Source organism: Babylonia areolata, chromosome 3, assembly GCF_041734735.1.
Source record: "Babylonia areolata isolate BAREFJ2019XMU chromosome 3, ASM4173473v1, whole genome shotgun sequence".
NCBI classification, from domain to species: Eukaryota; Metazoa; Mollusca; class Gastropoda; order Neogastropoda; family Buccinidae; genus Babylonia; species Babylonia areolata.
In genome coordinates, this window is record NC_134878.1 from 33,038,634 (window position 1) to 33,063,473 (window position 24,840).

Genomic DNA, 24,840 nt, shown 5'->3' on the forward strand with positions numbered 1-24,840 from the left:
GGCAAGACAGTCTCCGCTATAATCAGATTCTAGCCTGGATAGTCAGGACAGCAATTGCCTCCTCTGACGTTCTGGTGGTCATCGTCTGACACGACTGTCGTACAGTTAGATTAATGATCGCCAGTACAGTGACGTCGTGTTGTGTTTTCTCGTTCCGTCCACCAGCCAGGCAGTTGACAATCGCCACCTGTTCTTAAAGCACCGGGTGTTCTGAGACTGGTGGGTGATGGTTACCACTATTTATGCCAGGTTTTCCCATCTGTAACATGTCTCATCTTACCTGTTTCTTTTGTCACCTTTGAGAATACAGAATACTTACGTAACATCCACCACAAATTAATTTCTAATCATAAAGTATTCTGTGTTCCTTTCGTATAATCACTGATTTGGGTTGGTCCTAATCTGCCAGCTGTTCTGTTCTGTAACTTGTAGGCATCTACTTTTACAGTTTTCTGTGATTGTACTAATTTCAGTTGTTTAACGCACATGAGATTCGCTCCTAGTTCTTGGTGGAACCACTGCCACCTTCACCCTTTGCAACCCTTCGGAAAAATCAAGGTGTGATTCCAGGCCTCAAATCCCAAGAACATCTAAGCTCTAATGCTAGTCATCATCATGGATGTGTCTCTGGAACCGAGGCTGACGATGCGTTTTGTGCCATCGTCGGTGGACACGCATGCGGCTCTGAAGCACACATGCCGTCACACCACGGGCAACACCAGCAGGCAGGGCAGGGACAGATGCAGCTGTGTGTTGCCGATCTCGAGCAGCTGCGAGGCTGTGTAACATGTAGGCCCCATTGTTAACAGTGTGAAACATTGGAGAACAGCGGCCTTCGGGATTAAATAAGTAGGCTAGTGTCCAAACTATCACCCTCCCAACCCCAGTCAACAGTTAAAAAGTAAGCGGAATCTATACAGTTATAAAGTGGGTTTTGTTTTTGTTTTTAATGCAAGGTCAAGCAGTCGCCTTATTTTCATTTGAACAATTATCACATTGCGATTAAAAGTTTAAAATTTATGGAGCGCATTACCCCAGACATATATACCTACTCGGCTGGGCCTAAAAGGACGCAGTGATTTAGGCTACACTCCCAATACACTGTCATCAAGGGGGGCAGAGGGATAGGGGTTGTTAAATGAGAAGGGTATTAATTAGTGTCACCCATACCGCCAGAGGGTTGTTTCATGGTGTGAGAATCCTGTGATCAATTACACGGGAAGACGTGTCGTCTGGACGGATGTTGGTAAGTGCTTTGGTCGGTAATTTGCCTCAAACCAGTTAATCCAAATGAATTCTCTCTCTCTCTCTCTCTCTCTCTCTCTCTCTCTCTCTCTCTCTCGCTCTCTTATCCACCCTTCCTCTCTCGCTCGTTTTCTGTGCGTGTACATTTACGAATAATTATGCTAATATTTCATATTTTGTTTATACACTCCACCCCATTGAAAGTATTGTAAAATAGTGAATAAATATATAAAGAAAGAAAAGAAAAAAAGAAGAAGGAAAGACTAAAAATACAATCAAGTTTCGTTTAAAAAGCACACCACACACCCCCATCGCCCCAGACTGACTCTTTCCTGGACAGCATATGACGTCATCAGATGAATTGACGTCACCCAGCCAGAGGTCGACCATTGCACTGCAGTGGCTGACAGCTGGATTTGGCCGTGAGCAGCAGTTCATGCATTATGAATCACTCTCAGCCAGTCTCGTGGGGAGTTTGTTTTTTGGGGGATCGCGGTGACCTGGCCGTGTCGCGTTCCTGGTTTTGTGGCGATAAGTAATTTGTTGATTACATGACTCGTTGACGTTGATTTGAGTGTTTGCTTGTTGTGTGTGGTGAGAGCGTTCTGGGTGCATCTTTGATGTGCGCAGGCGACTGTTTGTGTGTGTGGCGCAAACATGATCGCGTCCTTAACGAGTTGAGCAGAAGAAAAAAACACTAAATATTTCTTTAAATTTAGAAGAAAAAGAAAAGCAGGCGGAAAATGTAATACTGTGACCATGGTTAAAAACAGTAAAGGAAATTGAGGACCAAAAAGGAAATCTTAGCAGAACAAGTAAGATATTACTGTAAATTATACAACCAGTTTTCAGAAATTGGAATTGAGGATTTGAACACAGCCGTAAATGGTTTTATGTCTAATGAAGAATTCCCCAAATTAGACAAGGATAAAACTGCACCCTTTGAAGAACAGGTAACAGTTGAAGAAGCAACCAATGTTCTATAACTAATGAAAAATGGATCCAGCCCAGGTAGTGATAGAATAACCATGGATTTTTTTTTTTTAATTTTTTTTTTTAGAAGCCTTTTTTTTCTCTCTCTTTTTTTCTGTCCATTACAAAACTAATGTTAGGTTGAAATTTGAACTGGTGTGCAGTTGCATCTGTTTACAATTGGGAAAAGAAGGGCTACCGTTGTATTGAGTGTAAAGAAGGACATCGAAGCACTTCGTTTATAATTTTGAGAATTTGATTTTTTTTTTTTTTCATGTTGTTGAAGCCTTGAATGACCGTGAGTCTTGTGGTAAATTGTCTGAGCTATATTTTGGTGGCTTGACATTCGGAATTAAAGGCTCGAATTGAAGGAATTGAAACCTTACGTACGAAGAACAGATTTTCTGGCGTGTGGAAATTTTCTTTGTATTTTTCAGTGTTGGTGACTTGCAGAACAAAAGGCATGTTGATATGTCATTGTTTCGTAAATGGTATTGGAATCTGAGCAGTGATTTATTGGATTATCTCCCTTGCATTGGAAATACCAATGTAAACGTTCTCAGGCATGAGACTGCCATTGTAATTGGGTAACTGTCTTATTGGACTAATGAGTATTATTGAATTATAACATTATTCATAATGCTTATCATAAGGAAGCTGGAATAACATTGTACACATTTATATCGAATAAAGGCTGGTTAGTGCTGTAACTGAAAGTACTAGTGCCATTATCTGTAAAGACTTAAATTGGTGCGAGTGTAGTTTCATTGACTGCAGCTTGTGCATGTATTCTAGATCATGGCTGCGTTCTGCCCGGTGAATGTTATTGATAAATGTTTTGTTGTTGCAGTCAACAATATTGGTATGACAGAATTCTGCCATTTGTAAGTTTACCTAGATGTGTGTTTATTGCGCATCAAATGGTGAATAGTCCACAGGTAATAAATGTAGAAAAAATGCAGGGAGACATTGTGCTAAAATTTTAGCCCACCTTCTGCGTAGTCTCTTTCCATCACCTTTCTTTTAATGTTTTCACATCCATCTTTATTTGAATATCTTCTTTGCCAGCTAAATTTATATTGGATTCTATTTATGATGCTGAGTACTTTGTCCAGAACTCCAGTGGACTGCATTACATAAAGTGAACTGACTTACTAATAAAGTTTTAGTAATGGCTGTTTTTACCATGTATACCTGACTTCTTAAGCCTCTTTTACCCCATAACCTGATAAGTTTATTCTTTTTTTTCAAATCTTCCTAGCCATTTTTTGTCCTTATCATTTGTAGCTCTGGTTGCATCTTGAAAGTAGATTCCTAAAATTTCAATTTTGTCAGTTGTCTTAAATGGGAGGTCACCTTCCGACCGAATGTTTCCCATACCCACAGCGTTTGTTTTACTGTTATCTTTGTTTAATCACAATCTGGAGAATATTGCAAAGGTATTCAGTATTTCCGATGACTCAGTTATGTTTTCCTTTTTTTAAGGAAAAGCATTGTGTCATCTGCTAACTGTTTTGTTTGTTTGTTGTTGTTGTTGGTTTTGTGTGTGTGTTCTTATTGTCTGGAGATGGGACACTGAAACCTTTGACGTTGCTGTTTCTCAGTCTTATTGCCAGTAATTCTACAACTGGTATGAAAGAAAGAAGGGAAAATGGACATACTTGTCTTAAGATTTATGGATGCGTGTGAATGTCTGGTGTGAAAGTGCTTGGGTTTGTTTCTGGACAAGATTAAACGCTGTAAGAACACCTTTATTAATTGGGGTTTTTTTTGGCGTCATCATTATTCCTATGCTAGAGCAAATGCATAATCATGGTAGTGGCGTTCTTCGTTCGGGGAGACAGAGAGCTTAGCAGTTAGGATGCAGGGAGCAGGCAGTTATCACATTCTGTTATGGAATGTTAAAAAGATCTACATGATGCTAAACGTGGCGTGTCCCATGTTTTTCTCTTGCACGTTAAGGTTTACACCCAAAAAAAAGTGAACGGTCCCATTGCCTCTTTTACGGCCACAGAGGCAATGAATTCATACCCACTGTGTCTGATCTGGGGCTCGGCATGGAAAGGCGGAGCTTAAACCTCTCCTTCAGCCGCTTTTAAACCTCCCTAGCCGAAGCCAGGTACCCATTCTCACCTATAAGGAGTGAAGAAAATCATAGTAAAGTTTCTTTCGCAAGGACACAACGCTACGCCGAGAAGGGGCCTCGAACTCTGAACACTGGTGAACATTGGATGAGATGTCCAACGCCCAACTGATTCTTCCTCGGTGCACCCCTCGCATATTACGAATCACGGTAGGTGCCCCCCACCACCAGCCGCGCGTTAGTGGTACAGTTTGTATCTGGAAAGTCCGACAAGAACAAAAAATCCCCTTGTTTGTCAGTGTTCAGAAAAAAGGAAGAAGATTAATTATGTTTAAAAATAGAATATTGAAAAAAAAAAAAAATACTGCCTTCTGTCCCTACCCTGTGGTTTTCTTCCTCTTTCTGTTATTTTTTCCTGCTTCCTTCTATAGTGTGTGTCAATCTCCTCCTCCTCCTCCTCCTCCTCTCTCTCTCTCTCTCTCTCTCTCTCTCTCTTGCTTTCTTTTTTTATTTTTCCCCTTTTTTTACAACTCCTTCCTTTCCTTCATTTGTATTCCCCATAGTATTTGCCTCCCCTTTTCTCCACTCTTTATCCTCCTCCTCATCTTCTCCTATTACTCATCGGATTCGTTTTGGCCTGTGTTGTCCCCTGTCCATTTAGCAGGTTGATGTATTTTCTGTCATTCTCTGTTGATGTTACCGAACACAGCAATGCCCGTTCTGACCACCCAGTTCTTTGTTCATCTTTGTTTGGGGATTCTGCGGTGTTTTTTGCTTCCGAGTTCCCCTTTGTTCCGTTAACCCCTTTTCCTATATTATCATAATTATGGAGTCAGGTTCCGACATGATGGAATCATATCATGTTGCATATTAACCTTGCTGACCGCAAGGGGCCATTTCAGGGCTCAAAACCCGTCAGAAATTAAAATCAGTCAAGGAGCGACCCAATCATGTTGAAACTTTGGTTAGAATTAAGTTAGAAGGTTATCTCAAAACCGGGTATTGCTAATAATGCTTCATTTTTTTCTGTAGCGATATTTACTGTGCACAAAAATCTGCTCAAAACGCCAGTACACTTGTTGTTTCAAGCTATGTAAAACTGAAATCAAGTGAAAGCCATTTAAAATTGAAATGAAGTAAAATAACCATCCACTTTCTTCAGGAAGTGAAAAACTGTGTCAGGCAGACTTCCGTGATAGGAAGAAAGGGGAAGCAGTGTGAACAATATGTGTGTTTGTGGGCTCCATTATGTTTGGTTTCAAGGTCAGTTATATTGTTGTTGCAATGTGTACTTGTTGCGGTTTCAATTATCCTAGAAGAGTGAAGTATGGGGTGCTTGTCATTTATCTCTGCGCACTCTCTCTATCTCGCTGTCTCCCTTTCTCTGTCTCTCTTTCTCTGTTGCTTTCTCTGTAGCTATCTCTTTCTCTTTGAATTTGCGTCCCCACGCCTCCATGGTTAGTCCTGGGTTTGTGAGGTGTTAAAGCACACCGCTACTGAGCTCTTCGGGACAAAAGAGTGATAGTATACTCTGTCCCTTTCTCTCTCTCTCTCTCTCTCTGTCTGTCTCTCTCCCTGTCTTCTCTCTCTTTCTCTGTCTCTCTCCCTGTCTTCTCTCTCTCTCTCTCTCTCTCTCTCTCTCTGTGTCCCTCCCCCCCCCCCCCCTCTCTCTCTCTGATTGTTTATTATTACATGATGCTTATATTATCCTAAATGGTGATTTAAATAGTAGAACCTCAAACATATGTTAATATTTCTCTGATTTCTACAAGCGGCATGAAAGTCATTCTGTCAATAAGTCACGACATTCACAAGATAATCTCTTGAACAGTTATGGTAAGTTGTTGAATTTGTGCACTGTATTAGATTTATGTATTTTAAATGGAGTATGTGAGGGCGACCTCCAAGGTCGCTATACATACATTTCGGATGCTCGATGCAGTGTCAACGATTATTTTATATTTTCAAAAGATCTCTTTGATATTGTGTTTGATTCATGTGAATTAATTGTATCAGAACATATTGACTCTGACCACCTACCTGTAACACTTCACGTTGCTTTCCCTAAAGGTAAGAATTTTGATGCAGCTGAACAAAAACAATACATTGTCATTGAAAAAATCATATGGAATGAAGAATATGCGCAGTTGTAATGAGCAGATTAGTACAAAAATTGACAATGCAATAAATTTAATAGATGTTGGTGTGAATGATGCACTAACATTGTTGAATGAATGTATGAAGGAAAATGCGGAGTGTATGTAAAGACATGTGCGTGTCAATAAAAACAAGGTACGTGATGACTGGTTTGACCGTGAGGGAGGTAAGAAGGTTATTACGGATTAGTTGACGAACATTAAAAATGGAAGATAAAAACACATATGTAGTTGCAAGACCAGAGTTTAAACATTTATTAAAGAGAAAAGAGAAAGACTTCAATAAATCTTTAATGGATAAGTTTGTAACATCTCTGCGTAGCCAAAAGGAATTCTGGAATAATATTAATAGAGTTTCGCAGAAAAGAAAGCAGCCTAGACATACTGTGACGTTTGGTTTCAACATTTTCAGTATTTGTTACAATCGAATGTTGATAATGAGCAAAATGAAGTTTCTTATGATGATAATGCTATGATTGATGATGAAGCAGATCTTTACATGAATCGGCCAATTTCTAATGAAGAGGTACTACTGGCATTAAGAAAACTTAAAAATGGTAAGGTAGCTGGTCCTGATGGAATTGTTAGTGAACTGTATAAAAATTATTCTAATCAAGTAGTCCTTTTTTTTCGTTAAGCTGTTTAATAAACTGTTTGATAATGGTGTATACCCTAATAACTGGATAGAATCTTTTATTTTGCCCATTTACAAGAAAGGTGATGTAAATTATCCCAATAATTGTAGAGGTATTTCTTTAGGTGATATAAGTGGTAAATTGTATGGAATAATTATCAATAAAAGATTACAGGAATGGGTCGACGAAAATAATATCACTGGTGATCATCAAGCCGGATTTTAAAAAAAGATATTCCACAGTAGACAATATGTTTACGTTGCTTTCACTTGTTCAGAAACAGTTCTCCTTTAATCGTAAATTGTATGTCGCTTTCGTTGATTTTGAAAAGGCGTTTGACTCTATTAACCGAAATCTTTTATGGCCTGTTTTACTAAGGAATGGTATCAGAGGTAAACTTTATAATTGTATAAAAAGTATGTATAATGTAGTAAGAGCTAGAGTTCGTTGTGGTGCCAAACTGACTGAATTTATCAACTGTACAGTAGGAGTTAGACAGGGTGATGCTTGTAGCCCCATTTTATTTTCTCTCTTCATAAACGAACTTGCAATTCAAGTAATTACGAATGGGAGACATGGAGCTTTATTTTCAATCGATGCCTTTCAATTGTTTATACTTCTGTTAGCTGATGATGTTATTTTGATGTCAGAAACTGTTGTAGGTCTACAAACACGACTGAAGTTTTTACATCGTGTGGCAGATTCACTTCAATGAAGAGTAAACATGACTAAAAGCAATATCATAGTATTTGGTAAGGGTGGTTATCTGAGGAGCAGGGAAAGGTGGTTGTATAGTGATGAGTTGGTGCCAGTTGTTAACGTTTATAAATATTTGGGATTTTTTGTTTTGTTTTGTTTTGTTGGTGCTTGTAAAGATTTAGCAAGTAGGGCTAAAAATGCTTTAATCTGTATTATGAAAAAGTTACATGTGTTCAGTAATACCTCTTTTGATTTATTGATGCTCAGGTACAGCCAGTTGTGTTTTACGGTTCAGAGTTGTGGGGCCTAGATAGAGCCGCTGTTCACTGTGAATCAGTTCATACTTTTGCTTTGAAGACATTTTTAGGTGTTGAAAGGCAAACTCCTAATGATTTAGTTTATGGAGAAACAAATCGGTACCCGATGTATTTAGTTGCTGCAGTAAAATGTATTCGTTATTGGTTAAGGTTATTAGAAATGGATGCCAACAGATTACCTCGTAAAGCTTTTAATATGCTGTTTGATTTAGATACTAGAGGCAAAGTAAATAGGGTAACAAAAATGCGTCACTGTATTTGAGTATGGGTTTGGTTTGGTTTGGTTAAACCAAGGTGTTGGCAGCATTCAGTCATTTATTTGTGCTTTTCGCCAACGTTTGATCGATTGTAGATGGCAGAAATGGTCTGATCATATTCAAAATAGTGAAAGATTTGATTTTTATAGGAATTTCAGCAATGGCCCAGACTTGAAACCCTACCTGGTGTTAAATATGGATAGACATTTGAAATATATAACAACAAGATTCAGATTAGGTATTTCTGAGCTAGCGGTTCATCATTATAGATACAGAACATGGAATGACGCTGATCTGATTTGTCCATTATGCGAAGATTCGACAGAAAAGGAAATGCACTTTGTCATTTGTTGTCCAGCTTTGAGGAGTATTCGAGAATCATTTATTAAGGCTAAATATTATAGACAACCAAATATGTTTAAATTGAACTTGTTAATGTCTTCAACCTCCTGTGCAATTGTTAGAAACCTTGCTTTGTCCGAGAAACTATTATGTAATGAAAACACTGTTTCGTTGCTAGGCTAGTTTTCATTTGGAACTTATGTTTTATCGAGTTTTCTATGTATGTTGTATTATGTGAATTGTTTTTGGGTTTTTTGTTGTTGTTGTTTTTTCTTTCTTTCTTTCTGTTTTTCATTGTAGTCTGTTCACATACCCCTTCATTAGGGGCCTTGGCCTATATGAATAAATCCTCTCTCTCTCTCTCTCTCTCTCTCTCTCTCTCTCTCTCTCGCACGCACGCATTCGCACATGTTGAATCTTTGTGACCGGTACACATAATAGCAGCACCATAGCACACACCAGTAAACCAACCAGCTGTGTGACTCATGTAACTGATGCAGAGAAGGAGCGAATGTATGGTGACCTCTTCCAGTCATCACCCCAGTCCCGTCCCCACACGCACACGCGCGCGTATGCACCACGCCCATCATCACCACCACCTCCAAGACTCGTCTGTGTGTGTGTGGTTGTGTGTTGTGTGCGCGCGCGCGCATTTTCTTTTGTTCTTCATGAGAAAAAATGGGGAGGTGTCACTCGTTCGCTGGGTCAAGCAAGTAGTTAAGGGGTTTATTTAATGCCTGTCGTTTCGGATTTCGCCCTCCATAATCATGGTGTCATTTCCGGTCAACCTCGTTATTCATTGTGTGCTTCAGTGTGTGTTCGCGCGCGCGTACGTGTGTGTGTGTGTGTGTGTGTTGCATTGAAGTCCCCTGCGGAACGCCAGAGGCCGAAACTGATATTAATTAAGAGGAAAAAAATTTGCAGAACTTGTTGGCTCCTGTCCTTTTCGTATGTTTCGTGTGTGTGTGTGTGTGTGTGTAAATAATTTGGTGGTTGCGTGAGCGCGAGAAAGGTGTGTTGGTGGGTAATGGGGAATCAGTATTTCATGTCCATCAATCAGGTTTCGTCCTCAACAACTATGAAGTCATCCTGGTCCACCTCCTTATTCTGTGTGTGTGTGTGTGTTTTCGCCGGCGCGTGCGTGCGTGTGAGTGAGAGAGAGAGAGAGTGTGTGTGTGTATGTTTTGCACGCACACGTGGTTTGTATGTGTACACCGTCTTTTGATGTGTCCGTCCCTTCAGCTCCCTCTCTCTCTCTCTCTCTCTTTCTCTCTCTCTCCCACCGGCTCTAAAAAAAAGAAGTAAACATCACCACTGCACCAACAACTAGAAGAAAATTAACAACCCCTCACCGGCTCCCGACAAACAATCGATTTTTACCTGCACACACACACACACACACTCACACACACACACACACACACACACACACACACACACACACACACACACACACTCCCTCTATCCTCGTTCTCTAGCAACAAGAGTCCCCCCCATAACCATGCACGCCGCCTCACTCTCCACTCTCTCTCTCTCCCCGTGTTGCAGCGAACCGCCGCAAGAGTGCCGTAGAGCTGCTGGCAGCCAGTCGCCCGAGGTACGTCAAGAGTGCTGCACTGCTGGACGACTCGGCTGTCGGTTCCACGCCCGACAGACATTACAGGTAACGTGGAATTTTGTTTGTTTTTTTTATATTATTGTCTCCCCCCCATCACCCTCCCCCTCGGTCTGTTTCGCCCACTACACGTGTGTATCAGGACATGAAGGTCTTCGGTTAGGTTAAGGTCCCATATATTATGTATTTTTGATATTTCAGTCCTTTGCTTTCTGCGTATCTTTCACTTTGTTATATTTTAATGTTAGTTATTCTTCCTTTCTGTTGTCCCTTTCCTGTGTTATAACGACTGATAATGATAGGGAGCAGTTTTTTTTTAAAGCAGAATTCATAAAACGATTGTTATGGAATGCAGTTCTTGCTTTATTCTGGGCCAGTGGTCTTTCTCGTGGTCAGAACGTCTGAATAAGGAACATGGATCTGGGTTTTCACTCCTCTTTTTCTCTGGACGTTGAGTCATGCACTGGGTGCTGATCTGTTGAAAAAAAAAACGATAAACCGAACCCCGTTTCCGTGCAACACTTAAAATAACCAACAGCCAGGAACAATAGAGTTGTTCCTAACAGAATTCTACAGAAAACACATAACTTTGGGGCATTGGTGATGTGTTCTCCCAGGGAAAACCACTCAGATTTCATACATAGAAATTTGACTCCTAAAAAATGCAACACCACGCAGTTTTTGAAATGTCTATGTTGACATAATGCACGTCTTTCATGTGCCCAAGAATGCTGACTCTCTTGTACTGTCCATTCGCAGTGTTAAAAACCAACAGACCAAAAAGCTCAAGCCACGAGGTTATTAATCTTCATGTTCATAAAAGGAAAAAGATTTGTCGGTGATGGTGATTTGGTGATTATTATAGTGGTATGCACGCTACTTCTTGCTGCTCTCTCTCTCTCTCTCTCTCTCTTTCTCTCTCTCTCTCTCTCTCTCTCTCTCTCTCTCAGCAGACTGCAGTCATGCAAGCAATGCAGCCACGCTTCATCGATCGCACCATACTGGCTTTACACTACAATGTGCTTTCACATCGATTTACAAAAGGATACTCCCATCTGCTCGTGCATGGCAGGAAAATGAATTTGTGGATGAATATTCAGGTACTAGATAAATGAAGGTCCAAAGCTGACACCATCGAATAATCATTGCCACTTGGAAGGTCTTTGTGTTAACCCGTGGTTTATAAAATGAAGGGAATTCAGGAATTTTAGGACGGAGGGCTATTAGTGCAGTTTGGTAAATGATGGGTTGTTCTGGGAGAAACTAACGTGCGCTTTGGACTGTGTACATTTATTATAGGTATAGGTTTCAGCCGATACCCTGGCTTTGACACACTATCTACATGCCTTGGGAAATCAGGTGAACAGGTGTGTGTGTTTGTGTTCGGCGCACAACTGTCTTTTCAAAAGTTGTAGGAGAAGGTAGAAGATATACCTTTATTGCTGCATTGCTTCGTGTGTCTATTCTTAGGTTATGTGCTGTGTTAGTGATGTATGTGCATGCGTTCTTGTGTGTGTGTGTGTGTGTGTGCCGTGCGTGCGCGGGGGAGTGCAATTTTGATCATATCAAGGTATGCGTGAAGGGGTGGAAGTGAAGTATTGGTGGGTTGGGAGGAAAACTTATTCTCCATTCCCCGTATCCTCAAGCGGCGTCACTCTCAAACAGCCTTTTATGCTTCCACTTCCCTTCTCCACGCACGCACGCACACACACACACACACACACACACACACACACACACACACACACACACACACACACGCACGCACGCACACACACACACACACACACACACACACACACACACACACACCTTATCTCTCTCTCTCTCTCTCTCTCTCTCTCTCTCTCTCAAGCCTAGCGCTTGCCAAAAAAAAAAAGAAAGAAAAAAAAAAGGCAATGAACATCACAAAGGGAGGTGATCCTGCACTGCTCGCTGATGACTCCCCATGGAGCAATGACCCTGTATACAGAGTCTGGTCCTGTCTGTTGGCTCTTTGTTCGGAGAAAGACAGTATATAGCACCTCTTTGGATTCAACATACGCGGGACCGCAATAGAGACTTGGAAAGTGCCCTCCCTTGAATCGGCCGTATCCCAAACACCCACAGGGATGGGAGTGAATAAGAGGGGATGGGTGTGGAGGGGCAATCCAAACTGGGGTCACTTCGAGTGCATGTCACAGAGGGGCCGCAGAACTGAAGACGTTTATGACGATCAATACCGGCGAAGATAAAAAGCAGATGACGCCATTGGAGATCCAGTCTTATTGGAGAAATGGGCGGCGGCGCAGTGTTCTACGTTTCCTGTCAAGCGGAAACCAGGCCCGACAGATGCAGACACTTGCTTTGTTTCCTGGCCAGAAAAGTTAGCACAGCATTCTCGAAGACTTAGTACAGTGAAATGTGCCAGTGTTAGAACTGGTGTGGTCAAACACTCCACCTCCCCACCCCACCCCCGCACACACACAAATACACACACGTATGGGCACGCACGCGCGCGCGCACACACACACACACGCAAACGAACGCAAGCACGCACAAAATCACACGCGCGCGTGCACAAAGTCACACACACATACATACACACACGCCCGTGCGCGCGATTTACCACCACCCAAACCTCCCTATTTACCTCACACACGTAACCCCCCCCCACACTCCCCCTCCACCCCACCCCACCCAGTCCCCCATGCCCCCTGCATGCCGTGCCGGACGGGACAGACAGACAGACATAGCGTGCGGTAATTGAAGAGTGTCCCAGGACCCATTCCATCCAATGTAAGCAAGCCAGCGGGCCTGTTGTGTGTTGGCAGGCTTTTTATCCCGGGACACCTATTGATTTTTACCGATGCCAACAGAGGGGGGGGGGGGAGCTAAGGGGAGGTGTGTGTGTATGGGGACGGGGACGGGCAGGATGGTTGAAGACTTGCCGGGGTAAGGAGAGGAGGGGGGTGAAGCTGGACTGGTCTGCTTTGGGAGGGTGCTGGGGGGAAGGGGTGGGGGGAGGAGAGATGAAGGTGTGACTTCAGAGAGACCCGTGCTGTGTTTTCTTCTTCGCCGAGTCTTGAGTCCCTCTCCCCGCCACCCTTTCCTCCTTTCCCTATTACCACCCCCTCCCCACCACCACCACCAACACCTACACACACCGATATCATTTCTTACTCCGTGCATTATTTTCTTGCTTTCCCTTCCCCTGTCCAACACTGGGATGGGGGTAACGTACAAGTATGGTAAAAATGTTCCTGTGCCAAATTTGCCACGGCAATTGTTTTCCTGTCTCAAAATGATGTTTCGTTGATGCAATGTGGTATTGAATGGAGCGTGAAAAAAAATCAGTATCAAAAAATCGTTTTTACGTGTAGGGAACGTGTTGAGGAATTACTTTGAATATTTTTGTCATTAAACTATTCCGGTACATGGATTCTGCCATGCACCCTCTCACCATCCCCCTCCCCTTGATTATTACACTGAAGAGGGTCTAATCCGCCCATTGCGTAATAATATGAAAGAAAGATGAGGTGATTTCTGTGTTGTCAAGAGCTGAATGCCGTTAGTATTATAAATATGCAAGTATGAAGTTTACTTCTAGCGTCAAAGCACCAGCGTTTAGCTGGAAACCCGTCGATTTGTGTGTACAAAACTTTCATGTTTCGATCTATTGCTGTTTCTTGATGGTCTGTTAGTAGACTGCTTGTTGATGCTGAGTATCCGTATCAGTATCAGTAGCTCAAGGAGGCGTCACTGCGTTCGGTCAAATCCATATACGCAACACCACGTCTGCCAAGCAGATGTCTGACCAGCAGCGTAACCCAGTGCGCTTAGTCAGGCCTCGAGGAAAAAATAAATAAATAAATGAATAAAAATTAATAGATACATACATAAAAATACTACTTCTTCTACTACTACTACTACTACTATTTATAAGGCGCAAAATCTTGATGAAGTCAACTCTAAGGGCGCCCGCGCGCGCGCACACACACACACACACACACACACACACACACACACACACACACACACACACACAGATTGACAGTTACGTTTAATGATTGTCCAACACCACCCTGTCATGAGGGGTAATGGCCTGTACATAGTTAAAGTATCCATACCCCGGTCCGTATCCTCCTTGTCAGACTGTGTGACGGTTATGTGGATGCCAGAGTGATAGACAGTTCTAACGGTATACAGTTTCTCACCAAGTGGCAGTATAACATGATGCGATTCATTCGGATCAAAGTCTTGTAACAGAGCTGTTAAGTGTCTCATGTAACAAGTGTCCAAAACTGTCTCGGAGTCCTTTTCTTGCTGCATGCTCAAAGTGCGAAAATTATTAACCCATAGAATGAAATGAATCGGTTGAATAAAATGTCTGGTCGGGCGTATTCACCCGGCCAAGACCTCCGCTTGACTTGTGGCACTTGAAATATCCACGTTTTACACCAGTCTGTGACGACACGTATGGACAGTTTTACAGGGAAGGAGGTCTTTGGTTATTGACTGCTGGCTCGTGGACTGTCTTGGTGAATAAACCATTGCATTTCAGCTGTGGAAACACTTAGTGACTGTGAAATGTGTCTCTGCACTGAGAACGTGATGACAGATACCTTTACAATAATGATAATGATGATGATGATGTGTAGGGGATAGGGAGGGGATGCTCAAAGACTTGCGGGGTTGGGAGAGGAGGGGGTGAAGCTGGATAGGTCTGCTTAGGGATTGTGATGATGATGCTAATAATAATAATAGTAGGAGTAGTAATGATAATGCTGATTATCATAATAATCATCATCATCATCACCGATGTCATCATCATCATCATAAGAAGAAAAAAGGTATAAGCGCTGAATTTTGTGCAGAGACAAGTCAGAGCGCTTGCACACCAGTCATTCACATACACGCACAGCTCTGATTCAGAGGGGAGGGGAGAAGAAAAAACATATAAATACGTGTAAGTAAAAAAGGTAGAGAAACTGCAGACCAGGTAGAGGGAGGAGATGGGAAGGTGGGTGTGATGTGCACAAAATGATTCCGCGGATCAGTCCTGTCATAAACAATATTCTAACAAAATATCAAATAATCGAACACAGATTCAACGAATGAAGAAAAATGGACCGTATTCTAGAGCGGATAAAACAAAGCAAAAACTCACCAGGGGGGGTCAGATCGGAAATGAGGACAGTTAAAACGCGATGACACGATCACTACACCACCACTAAGTGAAACGAAGCGTGCCAGGAAAAAAAGGGCAAGGGAAAGGTGAAGCCGTTGGCCGCGATCAAATGCATAATGAGCGAAGACGAGATAGTGCTCTTTGTGCTCTGTCTTTGTTTTCAAAGGTCAAGGACACTGGAGCCAGACGGTCGGCCGGACTGGAGAGATCAACTAATCGATACTGCTTCCTTCGTCGTATAGCTACTCAGCATTTTTTTTCTTTCTTTTCTTTTTTTTTTTAACTCTTTGAGTACTGAACCTTGTTATTGTTAAACTATCAGCGTGGCATTAGGTACTGCAATCCCTGCCGAACGTGTACTTTTCAATGGTGTCATTTGATTTTTATGATCAAAGGTAGCAAAATCCTAAGAGGAATAAGTCCATGTAAAGAGTGGTGACTGACATCCTGACTGGCAATCTCGGTGTTATCTCGGTGAGGTGAGAGCCCTTCACTGACGAGCATACTTACCAGCAGCAGTCAAGGAATTAATCAGATCAGTAAGTCGTCAGTTCAAGGTTTCTGTATCTGAACGGTGATCAAATAGCTAATAAAATGAAACAAGTCAGCTATTGGTTAAAACAAACCAATGAATATGCATAAGGCACAAGTAAAGATACGTACAGACTGAAGGAAGGAAGGAGATAAAAGGAATACAACGAAAGAAATCGAAATAGGAGGATGATAAGAGGAAAGTGTGTGAAAGCCTGAGCAGAGGGAAGGAGGTATGCATTTCTGTCTGTATATATACGATGGTATTTGTGCGCCGAGATTAATTGATTAATTCCAACAGATTCATTGATTTAGTCAATTTAGGGATGAACAGTTTGTTGATTCTATCAAAACACCAGCCAAAGTCAGTCTACCCTGGGCCAGCATTCCCACGCTCGCATCTTGCATAATTACAGAAATGGAGTTTCAGTTAGTCCGTCTGTTTGTGACTGGTCGTTGAGCGATAAGATGTGAGTTCTCGGAGGTTTTCGGTTTTCTTTCTCGTACATATGACATGCAGGCAAACCACACTTGCATTCACGCGTGCGAGGGGTAGTGCTTTCTCTCTCCCTTCCCCCCCCCCCCCCCCCCCTCCCTCTCTCTCTCTCTCTCTCTCTATCTATCTGTGTGTCTGTCTGTCTGTCTCTCTCTCTCTCTCTCTCTCTCTCTCTCTCTCTCTTCCATTCTACCTTTCTGTCTCCATCAATCACCCCCTTCTCATCTTTTTCAGCCGCCCTCCCCCCACACTCTCGTTAGCTCCCCACAGTCGCTTCTTTCCCCATTCCTTCTCCCTATCTCCAGTTTATTTATCACTCATCTCGAACCTTTACGATCCGGCTGTTTCATCTGCAGCCCTTTATTTTTCTGTTCAGTTTTGATGACCCCGTTCAGTTTCGGCCTACCCCCCCCCCCCCCCCGCATCCTTTCTAATTGCCGCACTTGCACGCACGGGCATACTCATTCACACAATGTGTACACGCACAGGCGCGCTAGCACGCACACACATATGCACGCATGCAAAACACGCGCACGCTACGTGCACGCACCTCTCTCTCTCTGTCTTTCTCTGTCTTTCTCTCTCTCTCTCTCTTTCTCTCTCTCTCTCTCTCTCTCTCTCTCTCTCTCTCTTCATCTCCCCATCCGCTCTCACACAGAATAACTTTTTTTTTCCCTTTTATCTAACGTAGTATATGTACAAAAAATAAATAAATAAAAAGAACGAATTCCTGCGACTCCCCGAAGACCTAGTGCGATACCGTTTTTATCCCCACACGGCAGGTGTCGGCAGCTGCGGCTGTCTGGTTAGCCGTGGACTGGAACCCAGATCACCCCGGAGGGATGGATGAGTTAACGTGATAGTCATCAGCGTTATTCGGGAGGCCGTTGGATCGTGCCTTGTGATGTGTAGCTTAACCAGTACATCAGGGTTTGGGGGGCATCTTCCCTTGTGCGGGTCCTTTTATTGATTGATGGGTCGCATTCTGAGCGATGTTAGCTAGCAGCGTTGAGTTTGCTTTTAAAGAATCGTCGTAATGAAACTGGCATTCATGGACTTAGGAACAAGTCTTAACTGTATAGGCAAAATCAGCTCCGTGCATGCGGGTCGCTTGAGCGAACGAAACAGCACTAAGTTTGCTTATCGTTAAGAATTGTCCTAACTCCACGGGTAACCTCCATGGAAGTAATGCATGAGCGAACTTAGCAACGATAAGTTTGCTTAGAGTTAAGAACGTTCCTCTCTCTCCACGGTAAATTCCATATGCTAAGGAACATTTAAACTCTAATCAAAGTTAGCGTTGCTCAAGATCGCCTCGTGCAACCCGGTCTATTAGCATTAGGAACATTCCTAACTCTAAGCAAACTTAGCGCTGTAAACGGATCCAACCCGACCCCGGTCCGTGCGGCTTATCCCTCTGGTTGTCTGGAATTCTACGGTCCGTATGGGACCACAACAATAACTTGAATTACAATTGTGAAGAAATTTTCATGGGGGAAAATGAATATGAAAGTGAATTTACGAAGTTTGGAGCCACTGGCGTGCACGGCGTTTCTTGAGATATGTGAGAATAATGTGTTGAATAATTTTAACTCTCTCTCTTCCTCCCTCACTCCCTCTCTCTCTCTCTCTCTCTCTCTCTCTCTCTCTCTCTCTCTCCCCCTCCCTCCCCCTCTCTCTCTCCCTCCCTCTCTCTCTTCTCTCCCCCTCCCCTCTTGTCCCCTCTCACTCTGCCTCTCTCTCTCTCTCTCTCTCTCTCCCCTCCCCTCCCCTCCCCTCCCCTCCCCTTCTCTCTATCCCCTTCCCTCTCACATTTTCTGATGAAATCGTTTCGCTCTTTCCCCTTCCGTTTGATAAAAGCCATGTACTGCGTGTTAACCTTCTGTTTCAGCCGAGGAGACACTAGCCCTTCAGGTGTTGTCACACATCTGTGTGCATGTGTGCACGCACGTGTGCGAATCTCTCTCTCTCTCTCTCTCTCTCTCTCTCTCTCTGCTTATCTGTGTATCTCTCTCTCTCTCTCTCCCTCCCTCTCTCTCTCTCTCTCTCTCTCTCTCTCTCTCTCTCTCTCTCTTCCTCCGTCTTTCTCTGTCTCTCTCTTACAGGCACACACGCGCGAAAACACACACACACACACACACACACACACACGCATGCATGCACACTTTCGTGTACGCATACACAATAATTATTAATTGGATTTTTCTGGTATTTCACATTAATGAATATACTGTGGAACTTAACAGTTCTTCGAAGTATATTGTTTTCACTTGTACATTTATTAGTATTAGAATGTGGAACTCCTTTGAACCGTGATTTATTTAAATTACGTTCCTCTCTTTCCCGATGACAACCTGATCGATTTTTTCAAACCATCAACCGTAGACAAAACCTGTCAGAAGAAGAAAAGCCGATCATAGCAGACGTGGGGGGAAATTACTCTCAGCCCATGCGCAAAGGAAAACGAGATTATTTCCTGTTGTTGCAAGGCGGTGGTGGTTTTTTTGTTGTTGATGTTGTTTTGTTGTTGTTGTTTTTTGTTTGTTTGTTATTTGTTGGGGGGGTTTCCGGGGTTTTTGTTGTTGTTGTTGTTTTGTTGTGTGTGTTTGTTTGTTTTTTGTTTGTTTGTTGGTGTTTTTTTGGTTTTTTTGTTGTTGTTGTTTTATTTTGTTTTTGTCAAACTGAAGGCAAAAGAAATAATATGGCTTGACCGTTTCGTTCGTTGTTCAGGTGATTGACTCAGCGTCCTGTTGGCGCAGAAAGAACTGAACTGGCTTGGCCTCAGGGGGTGGGGTGAAGGGAGCGGGGATGCGGGGAGGGAGTGGGGTCGGGCAACTTTTTTATCGATCATCCAGGCTATATTGGCACCGGCTTCCTACAACTTTCTTTGGCAGCCGCCTGTGTTCTTTCTTCCTTCCCCCATCCCTCCACCCATTTCTTCTCCTCCACGATCTCTCCCCCACCCCCCACCCCCACACACACCATTCTTTGCACAGTCCAGCACCGTTCCCACCTCTCCCTCACCCCCTCCCCTCCCCTACATGTCCCAGGTTTGTTGCCGCCGTCTATTATTATCCTTCTGGCCAAACCGGTGTATTCTCTACATAGTTTTGAAAAGCGTTGAACAGAGTGCATGGGAGACTGGTGGTGCTTCAGACATAACCAGCCTCGTCTCCCACCGTCTGTGTGGGAAGCGAGAGTCATAACAGGAAGAAGGGATCAAGAAGCGACGACAGACAGAAGGTGTCAATTCACTACGATACTCTTGCCTTGTCTGCTGGCGGGGAAAGTGGGTGTCCATGCCATGCTGTTTTACTTACTGCTTTAACTGTTATACCCCCCAAGTTCCATCCACAGTGCAAGAGTTTGATGTTTGAGTGTGGGTATGTGGAATAGCTAAGAGAGAGAGAGATGATCAGTAGGGATTATTAACCTGTTCGTTATTATGTCTTTAATTCACACATTATTTTAGACAAATCCTCGCAAAATGGGTGTTGACGAATAGCATATGAAAGTAGATAACAAAGTTTGAACGTAACAGGGAAAATCCATGATTTGGGTGTTATTTATGTATTTCAGAACTTGAAAACCACTCAAACTGTCGTTGCAGAGGTAAAAACGTTTGAAATTAGTGTGCATATAATTTATCAGCATATTCAGCATCGGTTCTCATATGAAATCTGAATGAAGCAAAGCGAGGTAGATATTAAACAACAAACAGTCGCAGTAACTCTTGCTTTTCTGTTCGTTTAAAAAAAAAAAGTATAGAATTGCTGCTTGTGTGTGTTGTTTGATATTTTATTTGTTTTCGTCCTGGATGTAGTTCATTGCAAAGAACATTTGAACATGAACTGTTGATCTGGAGTCGGCTTAGTGAAACGATGGGGTAGTAGTGTTGCGACTCAATGAATTAATGCTACCAAAGCTACTGTCTGATCCACCGTGTAGCTAGCTTTGGTATGCGTGTGTTTTTTTACGTGTTTTTTTCATGGAAACAAAAAAAGGTTGTTTATTTTTCGGACTGCAAAGAAAGGCCCAGATCGATCATGTCCAGTAACTGTAAAATCTTATAAATTAGTTTGTAAATTGGTTGCTATAGTTATGGGGATAGTGAATCTCGATGTGGATGATAAAATCATGTGAATTACGACGGACAATGAAAGACAAACCAAAGCCAACATTAAAAAAATAGATGTTGAATATCGTAAAAAATCAGTCGACAGCATTCTTTATTTTCAAGAAAAGAAAGAAAAGAAAAACCAAAGCAGGACGATGATGATGATAATAATAATAATAACAACAATAATTATAATAACAATAATGAATAGTAGCAGCGCAGCACTGGTGGTTGTGTCTCCTGTCCAGTTAAACACAAAGGAACAGGGAAAGTCTTGAAAGGTAAGGACAATTCATCAAACGATGACCATAGCTGCATGAACCCACAGGGGATAAAATTAAAAAAAAGAAGAACCAAAGCAGCGACAATGCATGATTGATGTCATGGTTACCGACGTTTGTTGCAGGTCTGTCTGCCAGCCCATAGAGAAGCCCCCTGTCCGCTCCAAGTCGGAGTTCGACGTGTCCAAGCTGCACGAGCTCCTCGCGCAGGAGAGCGGGGTCTGCGATGACGACGACGTGGATGGCAACGACTTGTCAGGGGACAATACCGCAACAAGGCTGAGCGACGACTTACGGCCCCTTTCAGTCAGATCCAGGGAGAGGGGGGAGGAGGAGGAGAAGGGAGAGGGGCGGTCAGCTACCACCCCTCCAGGGGGCAGCGTGAGCGGAGGAGGAGGGGGAAGAGAAGGGCGGAAAATCAATAGTGCAGCAGACAGACAAGATGAAAGCCAACGATTTTTCCGTTCTGCAGGCAACGTTGCTGCCTCAGCGTCAGTGCCCGCGCACACACCACCACACGTCCCCCCCAAGCCTGTCTTCGTCTCCGCGTCTCTATCCAACCACTCCAGCACGCAAACCCCGGCACCTGCTGTGTACACGGCCCGCCCCATCTACATAAACCTCGCTCCCTCTCCCCCACACCCACACCCACACCCACACGCCGCTCAACGGACAGGTAACGCCAACGACCTGACCCCCGTCAACCGGACCATCCGCGTGATCCCCGCGGCCAGCCACGTCCTGAGCCCCCCCGCCATGTCTGAGGAAAGTCTGGACAAGACCCCCACCAACCCCACAGGGGGGGATCTGACGGGACACGATCTCTTCACGCCCCCAGCACCTGTACAGGAAGGGGAGGGGAGTGCCGATGGGGAGAGGGTAGGAGGCAGCACCCCCTCCACCCCCGTGACCTCCGTGGACCCTGCACCCCCAACCTCCAGCCCCTCACCCACCCCTGCCCCCACCCCCTCCCCCAGACTGTCCCTCAGGGGCTCCGGGGAGTTCGTGAGCGTGGGAGGCAGCCCGTGTAACTTCAACCCCGTGCCCCGGTCCTTCTCGGACATCTCGTGCCGCCACTCGCAGGCCGGGTCGGACGTGTCCTCCGGGGGCGCCAGCCGAGCCTCCCGCTCCAGCACCGGGGCCAACCTGGAGCGCTTCTTCAACGAGATGGGGCTGGAGCGGGACATCCTGGACCCCATGATCCAGCTCCAGCACCGCCGCTACGGCGGGGGCTCCGAGATGGACATCTACGACAGCATCAGCTCCCTGGAGTCGCACGGCGACGCCCGCAGCATCTGCAGTGCCTTGTCCCGCAGCGAGAAGGAGATCTCCGACTCGGAGTCGTTCGAGCGCAGCCAGCAGCAGACGTCGGTGGTGGAGAGGAACGCGCGCATCATCAAGTGGTTGTGTAACGTGCGCAAGGCCAAGACCCCGGCCACCACCAGTGTCCAGGGCAGCGCCGCCAGCTAGCCCGGGCCAGGTCAGGGAGGGGGGGTGTTTGGGAGCCTGGGGGCGGGTGGAGACAGACAGGGTCATGGGTGATGTCTGCTTCATCGTGTTCTTATCATTATTCCTGGTGGAAGGACTGACTGGTCGTGTCACTCGCTGAAGAGTGCGGCAGGTGCTTGACAGAATGCTTGTGATGGTGGTTTCTTCTCAGTCACACCTTGAGTGATTGTTGATAGAGTTGACGAGGGAAGCAGTTTCCGTTTGTTTTCAGTGAAGTCTCAGTACAAAACGGAATCATTTTTTTCCATTGGGACGATGAGGACCACACAATAATCCAGGTCGTGTGTAAGGGTGGGGAGGTCCCGGAAAAAAAGAAAGAAAAGAAAAAGACACATTCAGACAAAAGTCAAACTCTTGGCATTTCGGATTGCACAGAAAGCTGTGCACCATTATTTCGTGACCGGCGCAATATATACTAGAACTTTTGTTAACTGTGATAGACGCGCACCCAATTCTTCTTCACCAACAAAGACAGCGAAGAGAAACAGTACTGTGTGCAGACTATTGACGACCGTGGCTTATCATACATCTTGCAGACTTTGTTGCGCAGAAAGTGGAGAGTTCATACGGTGAACATCCTGCTCTGAACAGTGTGTAGGATTCTTGTCTGTGCATGTTTTGTCTTTCTGAGACTACACGCTTGTGTCTTCTGCTGTGCGCACGATACTGGACCAGTGCCATAGAACACAATTCACACCATGCTTGTATATTTTAGAAAGTAACGAAGGAAGGCTTGGCAGACTGAGTATCAAACGATCCTTGAAAACAGAGGTGAATTAAGCCAGAGTGCAGTGGAAAACGAGATTTCACTTGACCCTTAGAATCTGTATGCTTTTTTGCGGGGTGGGGGTGTGGGGGGCTTTCTCAGGTTACACCTCAACAACCCTAGGCAGTGGAGGCACTGACATAGTTGGTGGAACTTTGACACTAATAGTTATTCATCTAAATCCAGCAATAGTTTGTGTGTGTGTGTGTGCGCGCGCAATAGCACACACACGTGTGCACACATGCATGCATGGAACGAGCGCACGCATGCATTCACACACATAGAAACAGCAATAACAAACACATCCACAACACAACACACCCCAGAATCAACACAACATTTTTTTCGCCCCATATTAAAACCAACAGGAGAAAACAACGAAATCGCTGTTTGCAAAATAATTGCTGATCCAGTATCAACCTCATGCGCGTGCATTTGTCAGCAACAATCACATTTTTTTTTCCACAAGTACATAGTGTACTGGCAATCGGTCGTTTTTTGTTTTTTGTTGGTTTTTTTGTTTTGTTTTGTTTTTTGGGGGGGGGGGAATAGATTGTTTTGTTTTGATATAATGAGACAGTGGCCTACCTGAGCTTGCATGCATTCTGAAATGTTGAATCAATGATTCTGGCCTTCTGTCGTTTACCAGGCTGCCTGTGAATGCATGCATTGTGGAGTGGGGTTTTTTGTCGACAAAATCGATAAAAGGTAATGTCGTAGGAACGATAAACAATTATGTGTGTGTGTGTGTGTGTATGCGCGCTCGCGCGCGATTCTGTTCTACTGTGTTCCGATAAGTGTGGCTTTTTTTCCATTATGGATGAGGCTTTGTCTTGGTTGAATAGACTTGTACGCATTTGTTTTGTCACATTCAGACACTAAGGGTTATTTTCTCACCGGACGTCCTGTGTGGTTAACGCAAGGTACGATTATTAATAGGATAAGCGGATAAACAAGTTTCTGTCTGTCTGTCTGTCACAGCGTCTGGCTGAATATATATATATATATATATATATATATATATATATGTGTGTGCAGCCAGAGAGACCCTCAGACAGATATATAGGGAGATATACAGAGAGATAGATATAGACACACACACACACACACACACACACACACACACACAACAATAGAAAAAAAGGAAGACAACTAAACAGTTTGTTTGATGCCCCGACCGGTTTCGACCACTGGTCTTTATCAAGGGCGTTTACTGGTATGTCAAAATGCAACACACACACACCAACATTTAGTAAGTGAAAAAAGAATTTAAATTACAAAAAAAAACAAATAAGTGAACAAAGCTAGTATAGTTGGCGGCACCTCGTTAAAACGTTAATGTGTGAGTTGAATCTGACATACCTTTCCCTGGAACTTGACAGAGCAAGGAAGCTTGCATCAAGGGATGCGTCTACCATGATGGGTTTTGTGTGCGTGCGCATGTGTGTTTCTGTGTGCTCGCAGTTCCGTATATACCCATATACTGTCTAATGTGTATGTGATTCTCTACGTCTGGGTCTGTACGAGTACTTAACGTGTATCTTGCTGAGAAAGGGATGGGATGGGGTGGGGATGTGGAGGTGTCGAACAACAGATCTGTTGTAATGTGGTCTGTCCCGGATCTATGAGAAAGTAAATTTCCACTTTTT

At 43.9% G+C, this 24,840-nt stretch overlaps 1 protein-coding gene across 1 annotated transcript in view; it reads left to right on the forward strand.

The window, feature by feature from the left end:
• Positions 1 to 22,396, forward strand: part of LOC143280290 (uncharacterized) — a 65,429-nt gene extending 43,033 nt beyond the window's left edge. Inside the window, exons 3-4 of the mRNA XM_076584920.1 lie at positions 10,255 to 10,369; positions 21,042 to 22,396. Coding sequence (XP_076441035.1) covers positions 10,255 to 10,369; positions 21,042 to 22,386 — 1,460 coding nt within the window. The 3' untranslated portion in view covers positions 22,387 to 22,396. The remainder of the gene's footprint in view (positions 1 to 10,254; positions 10,370 to 21,041) is intronic.
• Positions 22,397 to 24,840: the final 2,444 nt, after the last annotated feature.